General features: G+C 43.4%; 1 protein-coding gene across 9 annotated transcripts in view; it reads left to right on the top strand.

Annotated features, from left to right (window-relative positions):
- SCN8A (sodium voltage-gated channel alpha subunit 8) overlaps positions 1-27,306 on the top strand; it is a 121,900-nt gene that overhangs the window by 79,164 nt on the left and 15,430 nt on the right. For 3 of the 9 annotated variants that reach the window (XM_082421278.1, XM_082421276.1, XM_082421277.1), the window contains exons 12-20: positions 4,232-4,405; positions 6,509-6,865; positions 8,933-8,995; positions 9,689-10,159; positions 10,697-10,814; positions 11,354-11,508; positions 14,422-14,595; positions 20,068-20,190; positions 25,989-26,273. In XM_082421278.1, coding sequence (XP_082277404.1) covers positions 4,232-4,405; positions 6,509-6,865; positions 8,933-8,995; positions 9,689-10,159; positions 10,697-10,814; positions 11,354-11,508; positions 14,422-14,595; positions 20,068-20,190; positions 25,989-26,273 — 1,920 coding nt within the window. The remainder of the gene's footprint in view (positions 1-4,231; positions 4,406-6,508; positions 6,866-8,932; positions 8,996-9,688; positions 10,160-10,696; positions 10,815-11,353; positions 11,509-14,421; positions 14,596-20,067; positions 20,191-25,988; positions 26,274-27,306) is intronic. The other 6 variants (XM_082421282.1, XM_082421283.1, XM_082421279.1 and 3 more) reach the window with 3 other exon arrangements.

The raw sequence follows: 27,306 nt of genomic DNA, 5'->3' as shown, positions 1-27,306 counted from the left end.
TCTCCTTGGCCTGCATTGGCTCTGATAGCCCATGCTAAGCTGCCCTCCTGCACAGATGCCCTGCTTGGGCTCCAGCTCCTGACACCAGGCCCCCCTCCATGTGGATAAGGGCTTTTGGCGGGGAGGGGGTATGGAAGGAAGGGCAAAAGCTTAACCTAACATGTAAGTTGAATTTCTGAGAATCTAAGCAAAAAAGGAAAAACGGGAAGTTATTTTCATCCTTCACCAAATACACATGAATGTTATGGTTTCTTTTTTTTTTTTTTTTTTTAATTAATTAATTAATTTATTTATTTTTGGCTGTGTTGGGCCTTCGTTTCTGTGCAAGGGCTTTCTCTAGTTGCGGCGAGTGGGGGCCGCTCTTCATCGCGGTGCGTGGGCCTCTCACTGTCGCGGCCTCTCTTGTTGTGGAGCACAAGCTCCAGATGCGCAGGCTCAGTAGTTGTGGCTCACGGGCCCAGTCGCTCCGCGGCATGTGGGATCTTCCCAGACCAGGGCTCGAACCCGTGTCCCCTGCATTGGCAGGCAGATTCTCAACCACTGCGCCACCAGGGAAGCCCGTTATGGTTTCTTAATTGTAGCTTAGCTAGATTTTCAACCCAAAGGAATTCTTTTCAGATTTTCATTTTTCTTTATCTGTGTCCCTGTAGCCCCTCACGCATACCTCTTTTTAAATTCTTACTACCTGCTAAATGTTTTTGTGCCTGTCTTCTCCTGGTTGGGTAAGCACAGATCTGAGGGGGCTCCTAGGATGTGGAACTTTCACTTTGAAAGTGGGACGGTTCTGGGCATACCAGTTCAAGCTGATCACCCTGTTGACCCAGGATGCAGGACTTTCAGTATTAAAACCAGACAAATCTCAGTACTAAACCCAGCCAAGTTGGTCACCTGACTCAGTTGTGACCAATGGGTGACTCAGTTCCTGAGGATCCATTATTTTTCATGGTCATATTTTTTTTTCATGTCTCCACTGTGGTACATAGGGCTTTTATCAAATTGAATTTCATTAACTTTGCAAGAGGATCCACTACAGAACAGGAGCTGATTAGCCTCCTTCTGGGCGTAGACAGGGGCATGCAAATCCCAGTGGCTCCCAAATGAGCCTAGCTTTGTAGACGCAGTTATGGCAGAGGAGATGTGCTGCTTCTCCCTGCCCTTCCCAAGCCCCAGGCAGAGCCCCAAATGAAATACCCCAGTCTTAGGGCACTGTAGGCCTTGCCTGGTGAGCTGGCATCACAAGTGCTCAGGCCTATGCCCAGGGGCCTGTCCAGTAGGCCCCTGAAACATATGCTGACCATGAATTCAGAACATTCAATTAGGACAGAATTCTCGATCTTTCTTTGGTCTTAGGACCACTTTATACTCTTAAAAAGAGCTAAAGAGCTTTTTTTTTATGAGAGTTGTATCTTTTGATATTTACCATATTTGAAATTAAAACCAAGAAAAATCTTAAATATTTATTTTAAAATCACAATAATATACCCGTTATACAATTACATAAATAACATTTTATGGGGAAAAACTATTTTCTGAGAAAAAAAATGGCATTGTTTGGCATTTTTGCAAATGTCTTTCATGTCTGGTTTGATAGAAGATACCTAGATTCTCTTACCTGCTTCTGTATTTAATGCATCGTGATATATTATTTTGGTTAAGTATAGGACGAAAACCTGGCCTCACACAGATGTGTAGTTGGAAAAGGGAAAGGATTTCATGACCCTTGAAAGGGTCTTAGGGACCCCAGGGATCCCTGACTACACTTGGAGATCTGCTGCACTAGAACATAAATTCTTAGGTGAATATTTGATGACATTCACAAGAGGGACATTTATATACAGTTGATGTGCTGCTTGTAGTTCCCTTTTTTTAAAAATTAATTAATTAATTAATTAATTTATATTTGGCTGTGTTGGGTCTTTGTTGCTGCACGTGGGCTTTCTCTAGTTGTGGAGGGCAGGGGCTACCCTTCGTAGCGGTGCACGGGCTTCTCATTGCGGTGGCTTCTCTTGTTGCGGAGCACGGGCTCTAGGCGCACAGGCTTCAGTAGTTGTGGCACGCGGGCTCAGTAGTTGTGGCTCCCGGGCTCTAGAGCTCAGGCTCAGTAGTTGTGGCGCACAGGCTTAGTTGCTCTGCGGCATGTGGGATCTTCCTGGACCAGGGCTCGAACCCGTGTCCCCTGCATTAGCAGGCGGATTCTTAACCACTGCGCCACCGAGAAAATCCTTGTAGTTCCTTTTTCTCCTCAAGAAGCATATCACAGTGCCAAGAAGAATGGCATCAAATGGATAACCTTAAATCTACTCTTCTCCATTTAATTCCTTCCAATAGTTACAAATATATTTTCACCCAAACCCCAAACAAGGGCAGCACACTATGTGCTGAAACAACATGGGTGCCGACCTCTGTCACAGGCATTTCTACCAGGTGTCTGGAGGCCTTTCATCCCATTGAAAGGCAGCACCACATAACTGTGTCATTGATCTTCTGTCAGGAACGAGAGTTCCCACAGTATAGATATTCGGAGGTCAGTCAGCCCGTGCTTGTTACTGAGCACTTAATGTATGCTCACCAAGAACTAATGGGACAGCAAATTCACTCTCTACTTAGTGTGCGTTAAGTGGGTTAATGTTTCTATGTAGAGAAACCTTTGATGGGCTGATGCTAAGGGTAAAGTGTGTGTCAGGAGTTGATTCACTGCCCCTACTTTCCTGACCTCACGCAGAGTGGTATTCTATTTGTATACGCTTAGCTTGCACTATGAACTTTGATTTAACTTAACCAGATCTCTTCAGGGAATATTTTCTTTCAATTTTAGGGCACTGCATCTTCAATTTAGAAAAATGGGGGACCATAGAAACGTATATGGGCCCCCAGAATTTCCAGCCCATTTATCCATTTTGTTGTGTTTTCATCAAGTCATTCTGTTTATTGCTATACATTAATTCAGTGTATTCAAAACAGTGTCTGTAATCTAAGTATTTTTCACTATTTTTAATTCTGTCCTCAGACCATATCTCCAAAGTTTTCCTCAAACTCCTTCATATGTAAACTTGGTAACGAAGTGGTTACAAGTATTAACTTACTATGAATTTTAAATCTGCTGCGTATAAAGTCTTCTCCTCTAAAAACAGAATATTCAGTAGTAGTCGTATGTTACATGCTTAGGCTAGAATGAGGGTATTGGTCTTGTCAAAACTGGAGTTCATGGGATTTTACTTTCTCCCTGCATGTTATGTTACTAAGGCCTTGGGAAGGATGCAGAAAGCATTGGGAAACACAAGGTGCTCTGAAAGGCAGAAAAGTGGGAGCCAGGTAACACAGGGAAGAAGTCATTCTCGTACCCAATAAGCTCCAAATCTAAAACAATTACTACATTATTGACCATCATATTGAAAAAATCAAAAGGAAGCACCAAAGTCTCCAACAATAAGAAAGTTCTTTGAGGATATATTTACCCAATAGAATATTATACAAGCAATAAAAGTGAGAGTTACGAAGACCGTGTTGCAACATGAATGGAGTCATGATAAATGAAAAATGCGTGATAAGTGAAATGAGTCGTGATAAGTCAAGATAAGTGTAAAGCCAAAATATTATGTAGTCTGTGGCTTACAACTCTGACAAAATATATATGCATTTGAAGAAAAAAAAAAGAAAAGGAGTACATTAAAATAATAGTTGTATGCAAGGTGGTGAGACTGAATGTTTCTCCTGTATTTTTCACCCTTTTAGCAATGTTCTGTTGCTTTTACCATTTAAAATAAGAAAGCCTGCAGTATATGTCGACGTTTGAGAAGACACATAATGTCAAATCAGGAATAATACTGTATTTTTTAAATATAATCATAACACGAGTGATTTTTTTTCTTTTTTTTTGGCCAACATCCCAAACGTGGCATACACATTCAAATGACTGCTGACCCTTTAGGAGTCACCTGTGTGATATTTTCAATTGCTTAGAATAAGTTTTTAACTGCACGTTTGAACAATATGAATTGGGTAGTTCTGGCAACAAAGATGTGAACATTTCCTCTTCATTCAAGAGGAAAATAAGAAGACTTTCCTGCATCACGTGGAGTGGTCAGGGGACATCCAGGTATTGTCCTCAGATGCAGAATTGAGCCAAGGCTGGCGCTTGGGGCTTCTTGGACATGCCATATTCAAAGATAATGATAAAGGCATTTTCTTTTTATTATTTCCTTTTTCTTACCCCCTGCCTTCCCCTCTTTAGGTTTTCACTGGAATTTTCACAGCGGAAATGTTCCTGAAGCTCATAGCCATGGATCCCTACTATTATTTCCAAGAAGGTTGGAACATTTTTGATGGATTTATTGTCTCCCTCAGTTTAATGGAACTGAGTCTAGCAGACGTGGAGGGGCTTTCGGTGCTGCGATCTTTCCGATTGGTATTCCATATTTCTCCAATTTCTTTTTATATTTCCTATCTTGCAGCTACTAGAAAGAGTTTTGCATAAGTTAATCTGATGACTTTTAAAAATCCTTAGCTATATTCTACTCCCAATTTCAGTTGGCTGTTTATTGGCTTAGCAACTAAAATATTGAAAACTTTTCTGCTAACTACCTAATATAGAAAGTAGTTGTTAAAATCAGTCAACAAACAGAAATCAATTTTATGAAGTTCCTCAGAAAATAATGGTTAATCTAAAAGACGATGAAGAAGGATTCCCAAGGGCTATTCTGAGGTCAAATTTGGATTTGCTAGTAAGCCTCTTTCTTTATCTGAACATCTCCCTGAAATGGCAAGAATTTCTCCTTTTTCAAAGATGGCTCTACTCATTTCTTCTATCATGGTGACCCCTTCCAAAAAATGAGAATAAAATAATGTTTTTTAAAGTTATATTGAAATTAGTAGTTGAACATCCATCATTAGCTAAGAAAGATTTTTCAAATGTATTTGAAGAAGTTAGTGTTCAAATTACTAAAATGCCTCTGAAAGAATAGTTAACGATATCCTCGAAATAGCTTCCCATATGCATAGGCATAAGTGATGTCCTGATTAAGGCCCTTGAGAAGCTGAGTTATCATGGAGGTATCCCAGTCAGACAAAGCATCAGACAAAGCATCTCCTTATTGGGAAGATACCTAAGCACTTGCAACTGAAAGGATTTCAGGATATTCAGCATATCTAAGAAATAGAATTGGATTAGAGTGAAACTATTCATAAAACAGAAATCTCATTGAATCCAAGTCACAAATATTTGTCAAGTTTCTGGAACCTCTGCTTACTGGTCTTTGGTTAGGATCCAGCCCACAGTAGACTTTTTGAGAATAGTTCTTATTATCTAGAAGATAAAATGAAGAATTAAGAGATAGAAGCCTTACCACTAATACACTTGATAAATTAAAAGCCAGTCAGAATAGGGAAAAAATATGAGAGACCCAGAGTATGCACAGAGCAACATCTGGTAAATCTTGGAACTCTCAAATAAGATTCAAGTTTTCTTTTTTTTTTAGATTTATTGAGGTTTGTTTTTATATCAAAGGATAGTACAAAGATTTACCATACACCATTAACATAAATACAATAAGTTTAACCTTCTAAAAGTGCAATTGCTTGCTCAGAGATAGATCTGCAGATGGTTTTGCCACGTAATGCCAAATTGCCCTCCTCAAGGGTTACATCAAATGACAGTCCCACTAACAATGTATGAAGACTCAAGTTTTCAATAGGAAAAAAAAAGTCCTAATCAGTGCTGTTGCCTTCTACCAGAATTCTTATTACATCACGTGTTAGTTATTGACTTAAGACATATGATGATGATCTCTGTTCATGGGCTTCATGCATTATAATTCTCAGGCTATTAGTCAAGACCTTGTAATCATTCATTACAGAATACAGAAATCTTGTGATTGACAGATACCAAAAGTTCTGTCCTCTGAATTAATATCAGTATAGTCCCTTTTCATAAGATATTTGACATATTGGAACTGCCCCTACTTGGAGGTTGTGGTTTTCCTCCAAGTTATTCCAAGCATGTCACGAAGTTTCATATCAGCGATTGATTATTTATTGGCAAACAAAAAGAGAGGTATGTAGAATTTTTAAATGCTTGCTTTTTTTAAAGAGACAGATGATTTATTTTCACCGTCCTTACCCAACTGACCTTTTGGTTCACTACAAATCACATTTTCCTTGATATGACCCTTGAGAAGTCAGGGGAAAATCAGTGGGAAAAGGATTATTTCAGGTATGGATTTTTAAAAGGTAGATTGACCAGAGACTAATTCAGGGGACTAGAGGCAGTATTCTTGGTTCTTAGTTCTAAATCTTTCACTTACTGTGCAGTTAATCTGTTTTCCTTCATCTTTGCCTCAGTTTCTCTCATTTTTGTCTAAGATACTGTTAGAAAGTCCTGGGGATTTCCCAAGGGTGCTCAATAAACGTTAAGATGATCTTAGTAATTTCATATGTTTTTATTGTAGCCATGTGGTAAGAATAAATGAATTGAGTTTCACTTGGGTTTTGTTTGGGGTTTTTTTTTCCATAGCTCCGAGTCTTCAAACTGGCCAAATCCTGGCCCACCCTGAACATGCTGATCAAGATTATTGGAAATTCAGTGGGTGCCCTGGGCAACCTGACCCTGGTGCTGGCCATTATTGTTTTCATCTTTGCTGTGGTGGGAATGCAACTCTTTGGAAAGAGCTACAAAGAGTGTGTCTGCAAGATCAACCAGGACTGTGAACTCCCTCGCTGGCACATGCATGACTTTTTTCATTCTTTCCTCATTGTCTTTCGAGTGTTGTGCGGGGAGTGGATCGAGACTATGTGGGACTGCATGGAGGTGGCCGGCCAGGCCATGTGCCTCATTGTCTTCATGATGGTCATGGTTATTGGCAACTTGGTGGTTAGTACTAACTTGTAGATCTTTTTGTTCTTTGCTCTGAACATCTTATCCTTGACCCAGAAGCCCAATCTGCTTAGTCCTTCTGCTACCTTCCATGTCTGTGTTGGTCTTTCTTGGCTCGAGAACCCTAAGGTACAAATGAAGGAAAGGAGACTGCTGTTTTCAGAGTCCTGCTAGGTCATGAGCCCCATAATCTGTCAACCTTCTTTCATAGTTGTGGAAACAAAACTCAGCAAAGTTAAGACATTTTTCCAGAGTCACACAGCTGATAAGTGTCAGGGCTTATATTAGATCCTTGACTTCAAAGTCTGTGCTCTTTCTGCTACAAAAAAAATAGAATTTCCCGACCTTGACAATACTGATCTTTGGGGCTAGATAATTATTTGTTGTGGAACTTTCCTGCATGTTGTAGGGTGTTTACAGTATCCTGGCCTCTACTCTTTACTGTCCAGTAGTGACTCCCATCCCAAGTTGTGAAAACCAAACATGTCTTCAGACATTGCCAACTGTCCTTAGGGGTCAAAATTGCCCTCCATTGAGAACCATGGATCTAAACCATCCCAGGATTTTATCTGATTTGTATAAATTGCAAATCACTTTCTTGCTTTACTCTGATCTGTCTGCCTGCTGTCTTCTGCCTCTGTATATAGAACATTCCCCAACAGAGACTTCACACCTTGTTTCTCAAAGTGTCATCTGAGGACTAGCAGCAATGAGATCGTTTGAGAGTGTCCTAGAGATGCAGAATCTCAGACCCCTCCCCAGAACTACTGAATTAGCATCTGCATTTGTAACGAGATCCCCAGGTGATTCACGTGCATGCTAAAGTTTGAGAAGCACTCATCTTTCAGATCAGGCCAAAGCCCACTTGCAAGTGTAGAGCAAGGAGGGCTGGAAGAAGGCATACTCAGATGACCCCTTATAAGCGCATCCATAGTAGGTCTCTTCCTTTTTCTGCCATAGAGAAGCACATGCCAGTAGAGGGTTCCTACTCACCAACCTCTGAACTAGCCATGCTCCCCCTATTCTTTCACTGGACCTATAAAAATAGACACTGTAATGCTTCTTAATCACTCCCATTCTCCATGCCCAGCCACCTTCCCCTCAGTCCTGATCCCCCTGGTCTTTCCACTGCTTCAGTGAATACAGCTACTGCCTGCTGGTCTGTAGTGGGATCAACATTACCAGCCCTGACCTCCTACCGTTTCTCTAGCCTCCTTTTCTCAGTTGTCTTGGGAACATCTCCCCATGACTGGCTATAGATACCTGAGCACATGACAGAATCCACTATTATTTCTGCCTCTGATGACACCTTTCCCAGTTCCCCTTGGCTCAGTCCTTCTGCCCATGTAGTCTCTAGTAATCTGTAAGTCTTTCTGACTTTTCTCTCCACTCCTAGTAAATATCTGATGTCTGTCATATGTCTTTCTTCTTAGCATTTCTATACCTACATCTTTCTTCATAGTATTTCTGAGATCTGCCCCTTCCTTTCCATTTCTACAACCCATCTATTATTTCTGAAAGTGTGAGGAAGACCACCTTCATCACAATCACCTGAGTTTCACTCATTAAAAAAGGCCAAGTCCCAGGCCTTACATCAGATCTACTGAATCAGAATCTTTCAGGTGAGGCCAAGGAAATGCTTGTTTTTAACAAGCATCCCACCCCAGGAGATTCTTCTGCATGCTAAGGTTTGAGGTTACTACAGCCTAATCCAGACCCTCATCAGTTCATGCAAGCAACAGCCTCCTAATTCCTAGTCCCCCCTAACGCCCCCCCACGACCTGTGTACATAGCTAGTAGGAATGACTTTCTCAAATCTCTGTCATCATCTGTGACTCCTTTGCTCAAGGACCAATAGTGAATCCAGTTAAATAAAATTCAAATCTTTCAGCCTGGCCTTCAAAGCCCTCTGCAACTGACCCCCATTTTACCGACTATATTCCTTTGTAATTCTGCAAATGGCCGCAGTAACCCTGATACATATAGTTCATATATTGTTTCCATTTCTCCCACTCTGCACATATGATTATCTCCACCGAAAAACTATTCCTTACTCTTCTACAGAAGTGTGACAAAGTAAGGGCCAAGTGTAAATCAAGAAGTGAACATCTCTCCCACTTTTCAAAAGTAAGTCTTAATAAAAATAATTAACTTAATGCCCAATGTGGTGAAATAAGGGGAAAAAACAACATAAATAAAGTTTGTTTCTGATGGCTTGACACTTCGATATATGATAGAACACAAAAGTCACCATCACTGTCTTGCTAGAGCTACTTAATTTTGATAAATGTTAGGAAAACAAAGAAAATTAATTCTTAAAATAGGGTGACATCAAATATATTTCAGTTCCACCGTCTAGATTTGTGGTATGAGAGTCTGGCTCGCCAAGCCTAATTTTTTTCTCACCTGGGTCCTCCAGGACATCTGCTGCTCATGAACACATGGCATCTGTGCATTCTTTGATCCTCCCCAATAATCCATGCCCACCTTTATGTTTTTATTTTTGGGGAATTTTCTCCCAAAATGGATACAGCCTTTGCTTTCTCGGATTATAAGAAAAGCAGTATGTTTTGAAGTACATATATATGTATATAACACTACAAAAGAACCAAGAAAAGGGGTACTAAACTCCTTGTATTACAACCAAAACCAAACAAAATGCCCACCTAGTGACATTTAAAACACTCCGTGGGTCAAATGATACACAATAGAAACTCTTGAGTCTTTCACATAAGTCTGTGGGCAACCCTAGTTTAGTGGATTCCTTTACCCAATACCATTCTACATTCACTCTCCTTTTTCCTAATGCTCCTGGTACAGGTGCTGAACCTGTTTCTGGCCTTGCTCCTGAGCTCCTTCAGTGCTGACAACTTGGCAGCCACAGATGATGATGGGGAAATGAACAACCTGCAAATCTCAGTAATCCGGATCAAGAAGGGCGTGGCTTGGACCAAACTGAAAGTGCGCGCCTTCATGCAGGCCCACTTCAAGCAGCGCGAGGCCGATGAAGTGAAACCTCTGGATGAGCTGTACGAAAAGAAGGCCAACTGTATCGCCAACCACACTGGCGCCGACATCCACCGGAACGGTGACTTCCAGAAGAATGGCAATGGCACAACCAGCGGCATCGGCAGCAGCGTGGAGAAGTACATCATTGATGAGGACCACATGTCCTTCATCAACAATCCCAACCTGACCGTGAGAGTGCCCATCGCGGTAGGCGAGTCTGATTTTGAGAACCTCAACACCGAGGACGTTAGCAGCGAGTCGGATCCTGAAGGCAGCAAAGATGTAAGGTCCTAGCCTAGAAACGAGTCTTGATCCTATGTGAGAACAAACGGCTCTGTCAGCCCCAAGGCATTGGTTCAGCTATGGGTCTGGCAGAGAGATTCTGGAAGAGCCAACTCTCAACTTTGAGAACCAACCCTACCCACCCCCCGCATTGTTATTCTAGATGACCTAGATTCCTGAGATGTTTCCAGATCTGTCTCCATTGCTTCTGGATCATCTGGATCCAGAGGCTGGAGAAAACCCTCAAGTACTTCCCTGCCATTAATCTGTCTGAGCTGTATTACTGAGACCAATCTGTAGCCCATCTTCTGCTTAGGGTAGATCACTGTCATCTGTGAGTGGGCTTTAATGTTGTACCCCATCCTGACAGAAGTTTTGAGGGTGCTGTGGTAATCGTTTGCCTGTGATGAACTGGATGATCATGGATTTGTAACAAGAATTGTAGCCAGTACATCATCTGTACCAAGGTAGCGTAGTCAGTGTAGGGTGGACATGGTGCTGCAGTGTTGCTTCTCTCCCTTTTCCTTGTGTATCTAGAAACTGGATGACACTAGCTCCTCTGAAGGCAGCACCATTGATATCAAACCAGAAGTAGAAGAAGTCCCTGTGGAACAGCCTGAGGAATACTTGGATCCAGATGCCTGTTTCACAGAAGGTGAAAGGGGGCCAGGAGAGGGGATGGCATGTAGCACTTGCACTGCTCACAGACACATTTCTGCCAGGGTCACTGGTTGGCTGGGGAGGGGGGCTCAGTGGCTATCTTCAGGAACTTTGTTCCCCGCCTCATCATTTTGAGGGAGGTTGATACTGTTTTCCCTATTTGATTCTTAGCTGTCACAAGTTTTTACTCTCAGGCTTTTCTTTGTCCTTTTTTCTTGACATCAGCCCAGAACTTCCACTAGAAAGGCCTATTCTGTCATGGCTGTGTCTGCCTCCTGACTACCCTTTTCTCCTCCCTCTCACTGCTTCTTTATAGGACATCTTCCCAATGCCAGAGGGCCTTGCCCTGGTAGCCTGGCAGCGTGGCCTCAGCCCTGCCACCCTCTCCACTTCTGAGTCAGACCTTCCGATTCAGCCACTGAACTCCTGGCTGTGTGGTGGGGCAGCACCTGGTGGGGCCTGGGAGAAGGAGGAGAGGGCACATCTGGGCGGGGCACGTCCCACAGTCTGACCTGCCTCTCCCTCTGGTGCCAGGTTGTGTCCAGAGATTCAAGTGCTGCCAGGTCAACATTGAGGAAGGGCTGGGCAAGTCTTGGTGGATCCTGCGGAAAACCTGCTTTCTCATTGTAGAGCACAATTGGTTTGAGACCTTCATCATCTTCATGATTCTGCTCAGCAGTGGCGCCCTGGTGAGGTCCGGGGGAAAGAACCATGGGGGATTGGCTGGGGAAGGGGTAGAGCAGGGAAGACTGGATGGGCCCAAGCCCAGTTTCTCTGAGAACACAGCTTGACTGTAGACCCAAGAATAATGATCTACTAAAGTGCTTCGAGCTGGTGTTTTGAGCCTTTGGGATTAGGATTCAAACTTGTCCAAATCTTCATCTTTAGACTCAGCACGATCCCTCTGAAGCCTAGGACCCCCTTTTCATCAGGAAGAGAATACAGATTACCAAGTATCTTCACTGCTTAGTTTGCCCCATTCAAAACAACTTCCTAAAATGAGCTTCCCTTTCTCGCCTAATACCCTGAATCACTAGTTCTTGACTTTTCAGTTACCCAAGATAGGAGGGAGGTGGTACCCCTCCACCCCCTCTCCCCTCATACGCTGCTGGACTTGGAGAACCCATGGCCTTAGCAGATATTAAGAGTCAGATCTCTGGTACAAAGGTCATTTATATTTACGTGGTTGTAAGTGCTTCTCATTAATCAGTGAGGCACACAGGGCACTGAACACACAGGTTCCTCCCCTACTAGGACTAATTATCTTGGTGTTTGCTTTCATTTTTTAGCAGGATTATAACTGAGGAGATCTGGACAGGGTCTGCTGTGAGGGAGCTGCTTCCTAGTTGAGTAGATTCGAAGACAGCAGAGACTAGAGACACCACACATTTTCCTTCTTTTAATTAAGGGAGAAGTAAAGAATGCTGGATTTTGAAATGCTTTTAAAGAAGGTGGGCACATTCATGTAGGTGTGGAATTAGAGCCTAATCTGGAAGCAAAAAATAACAAGAGAGAAGACCCAGATTTAGTGTTAAAGATCCCCCAGTGACTTGAGAAGTCTCTCTGACTTGTGAGGTAGGAGAATAGGAGAAGCCGAGACAGGAAGTGACATGTGGTGAAGAAGAGCCCGAGCATGAAGCAGTGGGGAGTGGGGGGTGGTGAGGAATGCAGGAAAGCATCAGGACTAGCGCAGGAGGCAAAAAAGCCTCCATCCCTAGTGAAGGGGAGCCAGACCACCCTGCCTGCCCCCGGGCCATTTATTGCACCAACAGGCATTCACTCAGCACCTCCTGAGGCGCTGTGGAGGCCCCAAGATGACAGCGCAGGCCCTGCCCTTGAGAAACGGAGGATCAGACTCAGGCCAGGGATGGAGGAAGGTCTTTTATTATTGCTGTCATCATTATTCTTCAAATCTAGTCAATGAAAACCTAAAATAAGAGAGGACATGCCTCACCCTTTGATTCTTCTCTTCCCCCGTCTCTACGAAAAAGAGTAGAAGCAGCAGTGAAACAAATGTATTGAACTTTCTTTACCGCCACCTGTGACAGTCTTTATTTATCAAAGGTGAATAAAACGGGGTAGTCTGGGCTCAGGACATGAAGACCCTGCGCAGTAGTAGGCGTGAGACTCAAGTCAAGTGAAGCCACAGCTAAAATGTCCAAGAAAAGACTAGAATGTGATTGTGAGGAGATTTCAGAGGGGGATCAGAGCCCCCAGTGACAGGGTGATCAGTCTCAGACAGCTCACATATGTTGGGTTCTAGGATGGATTTCTACAGGTGGAGCTAAGGGGAAACGTGACGTGGAAGCTATAGCTTTTCCACTGAGCGGAGAGGATTTATTTGTACCAGACCCTGAGGACTGTGGACCCGTGATTTCTGTCCCCACTGCCCAGCAGTGAACCTGGATGTCTGTGTGCCTGCATTTTGGAAGAAGAGTCTGCGGGCAGCCTGACTCTGTCCTTCCTTCTGGAACTGTTCAGATCAGGCTCCTCCACCGCAGGGCACAGGACCCTTTGTCCACTTCCAGTTTTTTTTTTTCATGCTTCAGGGATTCCCTCCCCCCAGCACAGAGCTTCTGCAGTCCATCCCCCTGCACGCACAAGTGCTCAGACCTTCACATGACAAAGGCTCATCCCCTCATTTGGGAGTTCCAGAGAAAGAAAGGAGTGTTGAGATTCTCTTCACCCAGTGTCTTGCAGTCCTGGAACTCTCCACCTGTACCTGTGGTGTCAGGGGCTGAAGGGAGAAAAATTTTTGTCCTATAAATATATAAAGTGTCAACAAGGATGTGGAGAAATTGGACCCCTCATATACTGCTGGTGGGAATGTAAACTGGTCCGGCCTCTTTGGAAAACAGTTTGGCAATTCCTCAAAAAAATTAAACTTGAGTTACCAATGACCCAGCCGTTCCACTCCTAGGTATATACCCAAGGGGCATAAAAACATGTCCACATGAAAACTTGTACACAAATGTTCATAGCAGCATTATTCACAATAGCCAAAAAGTGAAAACAACACAAATGTCCATCAACTGATGAAGGATAAACAAAATGTTGGTATAGCCATAACTGGAACATTATTCATCAATAAAAAGAAAAATGAAGTGCTGAGGGGTGCTGCGATATGGATGAACTTTGAAAATATTATTCTAAGTTAAAGAAGCCAGTCGCAAAGGACTGCATGTTATATGATTCCATTTATACGAAATGTCCAGAAGGAGTAGATCTGTGGAGATAGAAAATAGATGAGTGGTTGCCAGGACTAGGGGGAGATCGGGAGACTAGAGGGTGACAGCTAGAGGTGTGGGGTTTCTTTGGGGGGTAATGAAAATATTCTAAAATTGTGGTGATGGATGTACGACTCTGAATTGTATTAATAGCTATTGCATCGTACACTTTAAATAGCTGAATTGTGAGGTATGTGACTTACATCTCAAGAACACTTTTTTAAAGAGAAAAGCCATGTGTAGCAAGGGATAGAGCGAAAGAGACAGGGAGCTGATGACGGGCCACCGCAGGTGGGAGGGCTGCCGAGGGGGGCAGTACCTCCGTGTTGCTTGTTTCCCTTTAGGCACTATAGGCCGCTGCTGCCTCTCTTCCAGGCCTTCGAGGACATCTACATTGAGCAGAGAAAGAGCATTCGTACCATCCTGGAGTACGCTGACAAAGTCTTCACCTATATCTTCATCCTGGAGATGTTGCTCAAGTGGATAGCCTATGGCTTCGTCAAGTTCTTCACCAATGCCTGGTGCTGGCTGGACTTCCTCATCGTGGCTGTACGTGTCCTGCTTTCTACTTCCCACCCATGCCAGCAGGAAAGCAAAAACAGGGACTGTCCTTCCTCTAAGGGCTGGAGTTGCCTGGGGCCCAGGGTGTAGGGCAAGATGTAGATGGAGCACTCAGATCGTATCTCTGGGAAGGGACTCTGAAGTCCTACATTTGCTCCAGGGACTAACTCAGCAGCTCTTTACTCTGGTGGTTTGGCCTAGAAGTTTGAGAGATTAGGATTGGGAAGAATCACTGGTGTCAGAGCCTTGTTATTAGGCTGGGAACAGGAAGATTCTGTCCCCAAACCAGTGTGATGTCCTCCTCCTGCTGCCAGGAGAGGGCTTAGAGGACGAGGTGGGTGCTGCTGGGATGGAGGTGGTGGTGGGATCTAAGTAGACTCTCTTGCTGACCGTCCCCGTGGACACCCCCATCCACCTCAAGTCTTCATACCAGACTCATCTGAACAAGTCAGACTGTCAGGGAGAGGACGAGTTTACCCCGAAACAAACCCCCCCCTCTTCCCACACATTGCCATTTCCACAGAGGTGATCAAACTCTTAAAAAATCCTTTTTCCTCCAGGTTTTGAGACCATCGCCACAGCTCAGTGGCCTTCACCTGCCATGTTATTTTTCAGGGTGGAAGCTGCATCACCTGAAACTGTTTCTCACCCCACCACGACTTGTTCCTTACTGGGTTTTCTAACCACGATGAGTGTTTCTTATTCTGTCTAATCACTAAAGCTTTTTTTCTTTCAGTCAAATCAGCATTTGAATGGGAATGGATGGGAATTTCAGGAGCAGGGCCTATGGAAACTTCACTTCCTTCTGAGGGCTGAGAAGTGCCAAGAAAGTGGAGTGTTTGGTGGCTGGGTTGATACATTTAGAATATGGGTTTCATTGGCTATATGGTGAACTACGTGTAGAGTGCCTCCGGGATCTAGCATAGAGCAGCAAGGAAGTAACAGGCACCTGGCGTTCTGCTCTGTTAATGGGCTCCTTTCCCAACACAGCACCTGCAACTTCCGTGGTTTAATGACTCCTTCCAAGAGCTGTCACTATGCTCCTATCTACATTCCCCATTTCAAAAAGCAAGCCTTTGGGAAGATCCCTAAATGAAGCAAGGAGGTCACTGGCTGCCGTCCAAATGAACCGGAGACGTATCGCCCCAGAGTTGCCAGCAAGAGAGGCTCCTAGCCAGAGGTTTCAGCAGCCTTGGATGGAAGGGACTCTACCTCCCACAGATGGAAAGCTTGAGTTCTAGGAGCTAAAGAATGGGCTTGGGATAAGGCCCAGAGAACTAAAGTGACACGGGGCCAGCTTTCTTTCTACAGAACAGGGCAAGTGCTCTGGAGTCTTCATTTCACTGTAACTCCTCAGGACCACTTAGAATCAGGTGGGACGCCCGTGGGAATCCTAGAAGCCCCTCATCTTCTGGACCTTCCAAGAACTCGGATAGATACATCCACTACCACACTTCCAGCAGCCCTAGGAAAGCTGTGATTCAGAACAATCTTCCCTACCATGACCTGCCTCCTGTTCACCCTAACCTCTACTACTCTATTCCTCTTCCCCCTGGGGTGGGCAACCCCAGAGTTTGTGAGTCTCAGTCAAGTATCCCACATTCCTCTGGTACCCAAATAAGCTGCTAAAAGCATTAACGATTCTGCATGTCACCATTTATTTATTTAGCAAATATTTTTAGTACTTTTTATACTAGGTGGCAGGGAAACAAAAAACATGAGAAAGGCGTGTAGCCAACTGACAATAATCCTTAAATCCCCCTAGCTTTGGGGAATTGCTGGATTCTTACATTGCCATGAGACCTGACACTGGCTCCTGAGACTACCTCTGGACCAGTGACTAGTAGACAGACATAAATGAAATACCATTCTCCGTGTGGAATTGTCCCAGAAGCCATAGGGAGTCACGGGACAGGCAGGCATAGTCCCGGCCCCTGGGAAGCTCACACTGGCTTGCTGGGCCACTCTGACCTGATTCCAGGCTGTGGAAATCCACCATTCCAGGAACAGGGCTTTCCCAGGACCTTCCTTCTGTTTTCTCTGGGACAGAGCAGTGCATTTATTCTTCACGTCTCATGTCTATCGAGCATCCGCAACACAAAGCCTCCTGCCAGGTATTGTGGGGGGACACAGAGAGTAGAAGACAAGGTCACTTCTCTCAAAGGACTGAAAAGATGGGACACGTACACAAATAACCAGTGTGAAGCAGAGTGTGCTGGTGGTGGGGGTGGGGGTGGGGATGGGGGGGGCCCCAGTCCATGCCGTGGCTGCACTGTTTGCCACTTTTGAGTTGTGGGTGGAGAATAGGCTTAGACTGACACTTGGACACGTGGAACTGTCAGTTTTTGCTGTCCTTTTGGACAAAGTGTCTAGTGCCTTTGGCATTTGAGAACATCCAGCAGGTGTAAATTTTAGGTCCTAATTTTGCAGCATCTCTGAGACTCTCTTCCTCCCATTTCATCCACCGGTGACTTGATGTCTGAATCTGTTATTCATCACCATGTTTGTTTCCCTAATGGATTTTCATTCTTCCTTGTTGCCCTTTATAGCTGCTCAGAGTACCTTTTAGAATCATGGGGATGATCTAGACAACTTCCAAGGTTAACTCTCTGTGTTTATAAGCCAGGTGAATTCCCAAACAGAGACAACATTTTCTTTTGCCCAGGTCCTTGGCTGCACTGGAGATCTTGTCCTGGAAAAGAATTTTGTCATCTTTTCCCAGGGAGGTTTACCACATCAGATCCGGAGATTAGCCAGCATATCGGTTCCAGGGATGGGAACTTGCAGAGACCATTCACCTCATCCTGAATTCAGACTACTGAAACCATTCTCCATTTGCAAATGTTCACATCATTTTGAAAAAGCCACCCAGTGTCTCTCCCTTTTTTTCAATGCCTGAAGCCACAGATACCCTGGATTTTGACTTCCCCTCAACTCCTTTTTTTTTTTTTTTCAGGTTTGATTCTTTCCTTAACTCTAAACCATGTTCTGATTATGTCCAGTGAGAGTTTAACATGGAGACTCAGCAGATTATAAAATTGCCCCTAACTGTTTAGGAATAACCCAGATAGGATGCTTGCTGATCCTGTCTTGGGTGATCTTGGCCAGATCGATGAGTTGAGCGGCAGACTATCTCTCAGCACCGTTTAGAGCCAGCCTCTGAATTGGCATCTGTACCTCCTCCACCCTTCCCCCCACTTTAGGTAGGCCTATTTATTATCAGATAAATTACGCACCGCCCCCCGCCCCGAGAAGAACTTGGGTTGTCTTGTCTTGTATGAAACTTAGTTTTTTGCAGTCTTTACCTGGCATAGTTTCACAGGATGAAGTTGACTCAGGTATTTTGAACTCATGTATTTGGTTGAGGTCACTTACCTTCAGATATACCTGTAGATTCTTTGGGGTTAAGAGTTGGCTGCACTTGGCAATAGAAGCAAAAGACACCTCCATGTAGAGTCTTACTGTTAATGATGGATGGAGGGAAAATGATTGGTTGGTACTACTGTGTTCTAGATAAGGATTTTGAGGCCCTTGTTTTGAACAGAAATTGAACTCTGAGCCATCTACCCTTCAAAGAGCATGAGACCTACTCATGTAGGTCTCTTTAGTCAGCCTTAGGGCAGCATTTAATTCCAGATTTGCTTTGGATACTGCCCAGGACTCTAGAGAAGAGACCTACACTAATGGGTTCTGAGGACAGGCATAGTTGAAGGTTCACAACCCTTTTAAAAACTGAAACCTTTGAGCCTGTCATCCGTGACCTTCACTAGGTCATTGACCTGCTACTTCTACCCCTGCCAGCCTGCTGCTTAATTATAAATATCTTCATTTAAAGCAACTTTTTTTTGTTGTTTACAGTTCAGAGATACAGAATCAAAGAAGTAAATCCCTCAGCTAGAGATAAAAAGCAACAAATGAAACTAAGTTATGTATTGTTGCTTTAAAATACCAGTTTAGGCCAAGCCGATCTGTAATCACCACTTCCCAGTAGAGGGAATTTAAGAATTGTTGATGGAAACATCTTAACCGATCCCAGAATTTGTGGTGCAATATAAAGGAAAGACTGCTCTAAGAAAGCCAGAGCCCAAACATTCTAACTAAAGGTATTTCAGGTCTGGTGCCCCCTGAAGAGCTACATATCTCTCTCCGGTTAGGCCCAGGCAGCCCTAGGTATAGTTAAGGGTTGGCGTGGTAACTGTTCCGAGAGCTCTGGTAGAATAAGGTGAGTTTGCTGGTGGAAGAGCAGGGAAGAATTTGACCGTGACTCTAGGCCTAGAGACCAGACTACTTCTCCCCAGCATGGCAACATATTCAACCCCAAATTGTTCAGATACCGTAATCCTCTACTGAGATTTTGTCATCCAACCTGCCAGTGAGGGAGGTGACCTATCCATGGGAGAAAGAGCTCTGGCCTGGGAATCAGGCATGTGAGCCTTTAATCCTGGCTCCAGAACTGCCAGTGTGACACCGGGCAAATTCTTGTGTATGGGTCTCAATTTCCTCATCTATAAATAAAAAATTATTCCAAGAACCCTTCCATCTGTTATTCTGATGATGAGAGTAATAGAAGATTGTCCTGGAAAGGACAGACCTGAGGCCAGTTCTTTTGGGGCTGTTCTGGAGAGAAAGAATGGGAATTATAAGGGAAAATATGGATTCAGTTGTCCAGACCCACCCAAGCTCTCGTGGCCATGAAGGAGTCATGGTTACAGTTAAAAGATGGAAGGATTGTTGCGGTTAAAAGTGAGAGATAGAATCACTTAAGTGAGTTCCCATGGAGCCAAACCTCCATCAAGAAGTTTCTTCTTTTGGTCCTTTTCTTGTTGGGAACTGCGAAGTCAGCTGTGGTACTTACTGAATACGTTTCCTTGTTGATGTAGTAACGCATCCAATTCTCAAACCAATGGTTTCTTGTCAACCAGGAGTAAGAGAGTTTGTCCCTGTTGGAAATCCATGGTGAATGAGCTGAGGAGGGGGCAGCCTGTGTGGAGTGTGTGTATTTATCTGTATTCTTTTCCATAGGTACCATTAAATTTGTCTGGCTTAATTTAATGGGAACTTCTGGGACCTGCAGAGACTATAAAGGGCGAGGGTAAGGTTTTTGTCATCTGTTCAGGCTTCTCTCCTTCCAATGGAACTTCCTCATTCTCCCTCTCCCTTCAGCCTCTTCCCTTTGCCAACTTGTATGTCTGTTCTACTGCCCTCTCTCCGCGTTCTCTTCCCTTTGTGTTTTTTCTTCTGCCTCTCAACCACCTTTCCTTCCAGGTCGTTTGAGTCCAAGTTGAAGTAGGCAGCTGGTGTTACCCACTTCCTCTTCCTGGGGTGGGGGGGGGGAGGCCCAATCTGTATAATCAGTGCTAGGGGCTTTATTCTAACATTCTGGAACCTCTGTTTTTCTTTTTTTTTTTTTTCTTTTGTTTCCTTTTTTTGTTTTTGTTTTTCTCTTCTGTTTCCGTGTAGGTCTCTTTAGTCAGCCTTATAGCTAATGCCCTGGGCTACTCGGAACTAGGTGCCATAAAGTCCCTTAGGACCCTAAGAGCTTTGAGACCCTTAAGAGCCTTATCACGATTTGAAGGGATGAGGGTAAGATACCAAGAGCAGCTGATCCTTCTGCATGCCAGTGGAAACTGTCTAAGCATGCTAGAACTGATCACGTGGTGGAAAGATCATTCACACACGAACTCTGGATGCAGCTGCTGATTTGATCCTCCACTCTTTCTCCCCCGCACCTGCCCCAAGGGCAGTCGCGTTTAGCTGCCTCATCACATTAATACCGGCCCCACCCCCAACGACATGCCATCGCAGAACATGTTAACATTGGCTATTCTCATCTGGCCTGGCTTACCTGTAGCCCTTGGGGCGGCTTTCTGGGCTGTTGATTTAATAGGGAGAATCACCAGGTGCAAAGAAGGGGAATTGTCACCCACAGACCCACTGAAAAGCAGAGGCCGCAGGCAGGGAGAGTGCAGTGTAGGGGCGTCAGCCAGGTGGGGACTGCGGCCTTGGAGTCGCTGAGAAAGCGGCCGAGAAGGGGCTTGAAGACGGGATGGCAGGCCTGGAATTGGGGACGGAGCGGAATTTGGCATGGTCCCGGGAAAAGAAATGCTTTTCTTTCTGTTCTGATTCCTCTTATTGCACCTTGTTGTTCTCAGCCCAGTCCCGTAAGGACTGGCAGCCTCTGTCTGATAGCAAAGCTTTCCTCCTCACCCCCCTACCCCTCTGCCCACGCTATACGGTCCCCTGTCCTAACACTGTCAAAATAACAACCGGGTACGATGCTAGATGACTATCAGCTAGTTCTCCTGAAATTTCTCAACACCTGCTATTCCTGCGTTGGCGATAGATAACTCCACCCAAATCCAAACAGTGCAAGGTGCTGTCACCCTGCCAACTATAGAAATAAGGCTCCCTCTTTTGGTGCCTTTTTGCTGTCTCTCTTGGTTTAAAAAAATTGTGTGTGTGTGTGCACATGTGCGTGCGCGAGCGTGCACACACACACACACACACACATGCAAGTCCGTAAAATCAAATGGACCACTGGCTTTTGGTGGTAATGGTTGTCCTTTGGTAATCAGAGAGGTCTGTTATACTTAACGAGACCAAGAAAACTCATTTTAATTCAGATGTTGAATACATGCAGGAGAGCAAACCAGAGGATGCGTTTTTAAACGTGCAGATATCAGAATGTAGGAATAAAAATTAAACTGTTGTGGTAGCCCACGTGAAGCAAGACTGCTCAGAGAAACTAGGTACCAGGACAGTGCTGGGTCATCAGTCCCCATCTGTGGGTTCCTGGCCGCTGTTTCGTGAAGCCACCCACATCTGTACAGGAAGATGAAAATTTCACTGGGACTTGGGAATTTTATTATTTTAGTTTATCCAGACAAATGCTTTCTGCAAGAAATTTGCATTTCTCCTGTAGCACAGTCACAGTTTGGTTTACTAAATATAAGCTTTCTGCAACCCACCTGAAACCATCTGCAGGAAGGTCAGTTCCACAGCAGCATAAATTTATTTTAATTTAAGAAACAAAACTTGGGATTCTAAGTCTTTCTCCCACAGATAAGAGGTTTCAGAATGTGTGCAATCAGGTCATTGTTATGCTCGAGCTAAATGTAAGGGGAAAGAGAGGATATTGCAGAGGGCTCAGTGTTTTAGGGGGCCATGGTGTCACTGAAAACAGGATTAAAATGCTCTTCCCTCCTCTCCCACCTTCCCACTTTTTTCAGAAAGGGTTAGTTAAATTTTTTAAATAAGTCATACTAGTTTTGTTATAAAGTTGATAATCCGTTTTGGTGACTGAAAACTGAAGACGATAATTGCAACATTGTACCTAAACTCAGTAGCCTGTGATCCTCCACATGCCCCAGGAGGGGTCCTGGAACTCCTAAAAGGAGACTGGTAATACCCAAAGAAAGCCCAAAAAAAGATGCCCAACTGCCACTGCTACTGACTTTCTCCATCTCGGTGCCCATCACTGCCAGTCCCAACCTGTGGCAGAGGCAGTCCTCCCTGACCAGCTGCCGCCAGTTGGCTCACGAGGAAATTCCGTGAATTGTCCCAACACAGGAGTGCTTCTGGTGGCCACACCTCTTCCCTTTAGCTCCTCCTTCTTTCCTCACCTTTCCGGGACTTGCAGTTTCCATTTCCTCAACACTTTTACTTGTCAACTTTCAAGTGGTTGAGGAGCCCAGAGGCCTGGAATGGGTGACCAGAAGAGCAGACAGTTTTATTTGAAAAGCATTAGTAAAGGTTTTTTCAAATGAGATAATGAGGGCAGGAACACGTTTGAACCCAAAGCCGGGCTTTCAAACAGTAAACATTCAGTAAGGGAAGCTCTGGTAAAGGATGTCACCTCCTTTGGTTGGCTCCAGTCAGCAACAGCACGGCCACTTCTTGTTGGACCGGAGGTGAAAACTCAGGACCCATTCCTTTCCTGCAGTCCCCCAGCCCTTCTGTGCAAGAATAACTGCAAGAAGGGAGGAGTGAATTTGCCCCAATAATAAACAGAATTAGGGACCTACGTTTTACTTGAACGTTACTCTTCTGCAGGGCCGTGTTTTTCATTTCTTGGTTTGGGTCCTTGTGTGTGCCAACACTTGCATAATCTAAGCGATTATCCCCTTAGAAAATTTTAAACAAGACATCTTTATGAACATCAATGCAGATGGGCTCAACTGTCACTGTGCTGCTCTGGTGAGAGGTTCAGACCTTCGCTTGAGAGGGAACATAAGGCCCTAGCCTGTCCTGGGACACTGACTTCAGTCTCTTCCTCAAACCAAAGACCAGAACACTGAAACACTCATGCTGTCGGCAAAGGAATGCTTAATGTACTTCTTTGCTTTTCTCTCCTCCATAGTAATCTTCATTTAAGGATTTTGCTGTGCTGTTAAATTTTTGAGGGTACAGAATAGTAATGCTGTGAAACATGCATGCATTTTTGTTGTCAGTATATAGTTGTCCATTAAAGCCATGTTCCCTCTGCCAGATATTAAAAGCTATTTGACAGATTTTATAGTATTTAATGAGCAATAATGTTCTAGGCATTATAGAGAAGACAAAAATGCTGAAAGAATTAGTACCCATTGGAATTTTTTCATCAAATGAGATTTCTATCAACTGCTAAATATAAACTTCCATTGCAATAAGTAACTTTATAGGTTGCTAGATCCTAGCTTTGAGTAATATTTCTATACCTAATTTTTAACAATAATGAATTTCATCATAATTAAAGGTGACACAGAATAACTTGAGTTATTAGGGAGCAGAAGAGGAGATCCACTTTATTATGTAACTATCCATGGAAACTTAAATTATCATTTATATATATGTCTACAGTGTAAGAGTTCAAAATAAGAAAGCATGGTTTCTTGCTCTTTGGTTGCTGAGAATATTAGCTAATGTTCACAACAAGGAAGAATTATTAGTAAAGTTCATCAGCTGTTTACTGTTTTATTCATGAAATGAAGCTAAGAAGTTTTTCTTTGGTTATAATGAAAGTACATTTCATTATAAGTGAAAGTACATTTACATCTTACAAGTACATTGGATTTTACAGGATTTTTATGTCATATATATCAGAGAACGAGGCCCAGTAAATACTTTTGTGTACTGATTCCTTTAAGCATATCTATGAGTTTAAAAGTGCAAAGAGATTTCTTAGTCAATTAGCTAATTATTCTTCCCTGCTGGAAATATTGCCCCATATTTAACTGTAACACATAGACACTATGTAGGACAGGTTAGACTAGGTTAAGGCAGTCAGAAGAATTCCTAGAGGAGGTATATTCTGAATTGATATAAAAAGCAAGATTTCTAGGTTTCAAATCTTTTGGGGCGAACTTCTGTATTGCACACTTGTGATGGTCTAATAGAAGGTCACGCTGTCTCACCTGAGCTCTGCTGCAAAATGCTGTCACGTAGACTTGAGCTTCTGAAACTTTACATAACCTACTCTCTTAACTTTTGAGAAATAAATTATTCCATTTGTGGGTCATCTTCCTTTTGCCTATTCTTTTGCACATTTCATTGCCTTGAAGTACTCCCATCAAAGGGTAAGCAACTGTAGAAAGAGGAGGTAAAATTCATATCTGATCACCTGACACATTTGGTAACATAAATGAATGAATATGAATATCATTCTCCACAATAACATTGGGGAGTTCCCAGATTGCAGGTATTCTGGCTTTCCTTGCTCAAAGTAATGAACAATGGAAGTATAATTATTTTATACCAATGACAGAGCTATTACATCTAGAAGAGATTTCTTGGTCTAAGAATTAAGAAATAACTGCCTCTCAATTTAAAGGCCTTGATACATGAATTGGAGAAACACAAAACTAATATTTTAATCTAAGGGAGAGTGACTCCTTAGCAGAATATCGTTGCCTTTTTTATATAGGACAGGACAGACAGCTCTTCTCAGCCACGTGTTCCAATGAGCGACATTACAATCTAAGGCAAAAACAGAAGATAAGGAAAACCTGATCCCAAATCGGGCTCAAATTAGAGCCCAGAGCTGCCCCCTGGTGTTCCTTCTACAGCACGGCCCTTTTGGCCGTTTCCATGCTGTGCTGGTTGGCAGCGTGTCCTGTCTCTTCCCTGCACTGAAAAGCGGATGGAAGAAGGTGGTGATACTTGTCACCTCCTTCTAACAAAACATTAGAAGACTTTGTTTCTATCCAGGGTCTTTATTTTAACTCCACTTATCCTCCTAGGATACTAGAAAAAGGAAGACACATGCTTCCCATTTTAGGGTCACCTTTCTGGGCCTTAGCAGTCCTGCTTAAGACAACAGCAAGTGAGAATCAGGGAAGAAATGAACACCAGCTTTGTTTTCTGCCCCACCACCTGAAACGCTATTTTTGTAAAGCACTTTGAACTCTTCTAGTGAAAACTGCTGCCACAGTGGAAGTGTTGTCTAGCTATTCTCGTCTACAGTGTGAAGCAAAATCAAAGACAACACAGAAACTTTGATTTCTGAGGGAGCTCCTTTCCCTTTGCTTTTTTTCACTCCCGAGCTTACTGTAGTCAGTGATTTTTAACAATATGCCAGTTTTTGGGTTTTGAGACCAGCGATCTAACCCAAAATTCTCCAAAAAAAACCCCAAATTATTCCTTTTTCTAATAATACATTGTGAAGAGTTGAGTCAAACCCCGGATTGAGCAGAGAGACACCAGCATTAGCCAAGCAGAGGGCGACTCAGATCTAGAAGCCTGCAAAGTCAGAAAAAAAAGCCTGAAGAAGAATAATGAATCTTGCATGGAAAACACAACTGTTCAGATTTTATTTTATACTGTTTGGTAGAGGGAATATAGCTTTTTTTTTTTTTTTCTTGAGCCTGCAAAAAATGCATGCTCAGCTCTTGCCTGAAATAAGATAACTGGCCTTGCACAGTCATAAAAGAGACTTTATGTACCGTTGAGTGATTCACTGCTAACCCCACAGGGTAGTTCTCTGTGATTTTGAACAATCTCATCTTGCTTTGCAGAGGGGGAATGTCTGTCGAAAGGCAACTAGTGAGCTTGAAGTCACTCAGATTTTCCCATGGGGGGCATATTTTATGAGTTGATGAGAAGGGACACTAGACAATGAAATAATTTTTTCGGTCCGAGGTTGGTGCCTAGGAGAGTGACCTAGGTCAACTTGGGCAGGGGAATTTGTGTTCAATGAAATAAATATGTAATTTTTAGAATTCCTCAAAATATATTTCATAGATATACAAAATTTTGGTCCTGCTTATGGATCCCTAATTCCAAAGGGAACATAATGTTTCCATAGTCAGAACAAGCCACAAAGTGTCATTCCCCTCCTGGAAATCAAGAGTATGCGTTCCTGTACTTCTTGCCGACACTCAGCAACCTCCCCCTTCCAAATGCAGGTGGTGGTGAATGCCTTGGTGGGCGCCATCCCCTCCATCATGAATGTGCTGCTGGTGTGTCTCATCTTCTGGCTGATTTTCAGCATCATGGGAGTTAACCTGTTTGCCGGAAAGTACCACTACTGCTTTAATGAGTCTTCTGAAATCCGATTTGAAATTGAAGATGTCAACAATAAAACTGAGTGTGAAAAGCTCATGGAGGGGAACAATACAGAAATCAGATGGAAGAACGTGAAGATCAACTTTGACAACGTCGGGGCAGGATATCTGGCGCTTCTTCAAGTGGTAAGGATTGTTTTCAGTCCTATGAAATCCAGAAGGCTAGCAGAACTCTCATTTGGTTCCTTCTCAACCCTGCGTCCAGAATCAGGATTGCTGTTAATAAGTCAGAGGACAATGTCATTTCCCAAACCAGTTCCAGGGAGACACCTTTCCTGAGTACTCTGACATCTCCAAAACCTCAGCCAAGGGAATCTGTCACTGTGCTCAGAAGCAGAGTTCTGCTTAGCAACAAATAAGGATTCCTGCAGCATAATAAAGTTGCAGAGAGATCACCATCTCTCTCCATGACAGAGTATGTAGTTAAAGAGAAAGAAAAAATAAAGTAGGTAAGTGCATAGACCAAAAAAAAAAAAAAAAAATTGATGGAGCAGAGCAATCCCACGTAACAGCTACACTAGAGTTAACTAAATATGACAATATGACGGTGCTATGATGCCGCTACTCATGTCTGCTCAACCCCAGAGAAAGGTCTCAAGTTAATGTATCACAGTAAACAATGAAGCATTCCATCACGTCTAGTTTTCTCTTTCTGTCTGGTCGATTTTTTAGAGTGTTTGACAAGACAGTAGAGTACAATGAAAGCTCCTAGTCTTTGGACTCAAACAGATGTAGGTTTGAGCCACACACTCTGGTATTTATTGGATATGTAACCTTGGACAAATTACTAAACCTCTCTGAGTCTATTTCTTCATCTGTTAAATTTGAGTAATAATACCTTGCATGGTAGTTAAGAGGATTCATGATAATTTATTAACATTTCTTAGCACAATGCCTGGCACATAGCAGTGCTTAATTAATGGTATTTGCTATTATGTTTCTTTGTTACTATTACAACTTTCCCTATGTCATAGAGTTGTTGGGAGTATTAAATGTGATAATGCAGGTGAAGCTCTCAACTCGGCCTTGCGTATAGTAAGCACTTACTGTTAGCTTTTAGGAATTAATGGGATGAGCAGTGGTTTATCCCACTCCAGAGCTCTTTAGCTGTTCTCTCCCAGTTCAAGAAATTGGACCCACAGATTGAACCTAAATTGGA

The sequence above is a fragment of the Balaenoptera physalus genome, assembly GCF_965194825.1.
Source record: "Balaenoptera physalus genome assembly, chromosome: 13".
Taxonomy (NCBI): Eukaryota; Metazoa; Chordata; class Mammalia; order Artiodactyla; family Balaenopteridae; genus Balaenoptera; species Balaenoptera physalus.
The sequence above is the reverse complement of the archived record's forward strand: the minus strand, read 5'-3'. Positions and strand labels throughout refer to the sequence as shown.